This window comes from Hippocampus comes, unplaced genomic scaffold, assembly GCF_001891065.2.
Source record: "Hippocampus comes isolate QL1 unplaced genomic scaffold, H_comes_QL1_v1.1 scaffold29, whole genome shotgun sequence".
Lineage (NCBI taxonomy): Eukaryota > Metazoa > Chordata > Actinopteri > Syngnathiformes > Syngnathidae > Hippocampus > Hippocampus comes.
Genome location: NW_017805820.1, coordinates 1226235 through 1228387, shown reverse-complemented (window position 1 = coordinate 1228387; position 2153 = coordinate 1226235). Strand labels below are relative to the sequence as shown.

General features: G+C 47.1%; 1 protein-coding gene across 3 annotated transcripts in view; it reads right to left on the bottom strand.

The window, feature by feature from the left end:
- The window catches only part of yif1b (Yip1 interacting factor homolog B (S. cerevisiae)), an 8492-nt gene that overhangs the window by 3471 nt on the left and 2868 nt on the right, over nt 1–2153 (bottom strand). The window contains exon 6 of one of the 3 annotated variants that reach the window (XM_019886045.1): nt 397–750. In XM_019886045.1, coding sequence (XP_019741604.1) covers nt 595–750 — 156 coding nt within the window. In that variant the 3' untranslated portion in view covers nt 397–594. The remainder of the gene's footprint in view (nt 1–396; nt 751–2153) is intronic. The other 2 variants (XM_019886046.1, XM_019886047.1) reach the window with 2 other exon arrangements.

Sequence of the window (2153 nt, the reverse complement as noted above, 5' to 3'; positions counted from 1 at the left end):
TCGACAGGGGCTCTGACAGCATGGACTGGCCTGGAGAACCTGCTGCCTGACGTCCACTATGTTGGTTCCTGTCAACAGAGAGGCACATGAACTCTCGGCAACTGGAATTCCTCATTCAGTTTTGTAACCCCCCCCCCCCAGACACACACACACACACACACACACACACACACAAGCACAATGTCTTTAATATTCCCTACGGAATTATTAACATATTAATGTTGAGCCTGTCTGGTGGGCCTCACCTGTGGTGGGGTGTCTGCGAACCACAGCCACTTGTGTCCTCAAACAACTGGCTGCCATCCGAACCATCCACGGAACTATTTCGTAGACGTACATTAGGCTCTGGATGAAGAGAAGAGAACAAGAGAAGTTCAGACAATATCATGGTAGTACAAAAAAACAGCTATCCTGTGAGAGTTAAACGCATTAAAAACACACACTCTCTCTCTTGCTCGTTGTCGCATGTGGCGTGGTGCTCCTCCGTGCAAAGATGGAGCACGACCTAATGTTTTACTCTGACAGACCGCGAACACACGAGGGCAGCTTCTGTGCATGTGTGCGTGTCTCTTTCTCCCCCCAGTGTGGGTGCATTTATCTGATCAGGTGATAGGTGAACCAGTACATGAAAACAGGCTGGGCCGCCGCTATACACATGGTGAGGTACATCCTCAGCTGGTTTCTGGCTACTCTCACTAGCTTTCCTTCCGCCGCCGCTTCGGACAGGAGCTTCAGACGCAGGGTGCGGGTCTGAAAATGCATCGTAAACGCCGATTAGTTCATGCGTGCATGTCTGAATTTCAGGTATGTACTAGCTCAGCATCACTCACACATGTTTTCTTTAGTCTAGCAGTCGCCAAAATGTTTTGCACCACAAACTGGTTTCATGTGAACAATAAAACGCACCACTATGCTGCCTGGATTTGTTCTGAGTCGTCCAAAATAATTCTTTGGTGAAAGTTGAAAGTGCAGGACAAGGCTCCAACCTGCAAAGCTGATCTGGCAAGAGCAATCCGAGAAGCCTGGAGCCAAATTGTTGAAGAGTACTTTTTATTGACTTATTTTTGTGTCTATTAAAGCCATAAAAGTTGCCCCTTGAAATGACACTGGTTGCGGGTCATGTATGTGATCTGCTCTACGGATTTAAACAACAGATTTAACATCCTCTGCGACTGAAAGAAAAATCCCACATTTTTGCCAAGGGCTGAATTCTACTTTTCTGACAGGACGGCGACTCACCATGAACACAAAAATGGCAGCACAGCACCACAGTAAAGAGAGATAGTAAGCTGGCCTCCCAAACATGAGTCCTGCTACTAAACCAACGATCATTCTGAGGAAAGGACACACAACCACACACGTAATTCAGACCACGACATTTCAAAAATGCATTCGATTAAATGAAGCCTAAACTGGGTGTTAATGTAAGTGTACACCACCTCTTGCCCAATGTCAGCTGTGATAGGCCCCAACGTGCCATTTATGAGCAAGTGCTACAAAAAATGGATTTATACTATGACCTCAAGTTTCTTTCGCGTCATACTTAAAACACAAAACTAAAGGCCTGCTAACTACTGTTACAAAAGCAAAATAGAACACGAATGTGCACATCCCCGACATATTTGTACCCAGCAAAAGCGAGCAGGTCGATGGTTGTGAGGTCGGTGCTAACGGTGACGAGGTAGAGTGACAGGAGAACTGCCAAGACTTCCATGATGAGCCACACCAGCGCCGAGCTTGCGTGAACCCCCAGCAGCTCGGGAGTAAACCTGAGGGGCCACAAAAACAGGAACAGGAATCGGAATCAATCAAGTGGGAAGCGGTTTGGCTCAAAATTTCCTTAATGTACAGTGTGTTTGCCTGTGGGAAAATGACACACCTTCTTTCATAGTTTAGTGCCACTGAAAATCACCCAATGAAGGGACAGTATACGTTCACATGTACCTGTTTTGTGTGCCCAGGGCCAGCCCAGCCACCAGCACGTACGTGATGAAACCCATGGCGGGGATGTACAGATCGGGAGCGTTGACGTCAAAGCGCGGGGCCACGGGAGTGTCCTGCTGGTAGCTCACTTCCCAGTTCTGCCAACATGTGGATTGGGATTGTCAACATGACGCAACAGATTCTCATTGCAGAAAAAAAAAAAAAAAAAA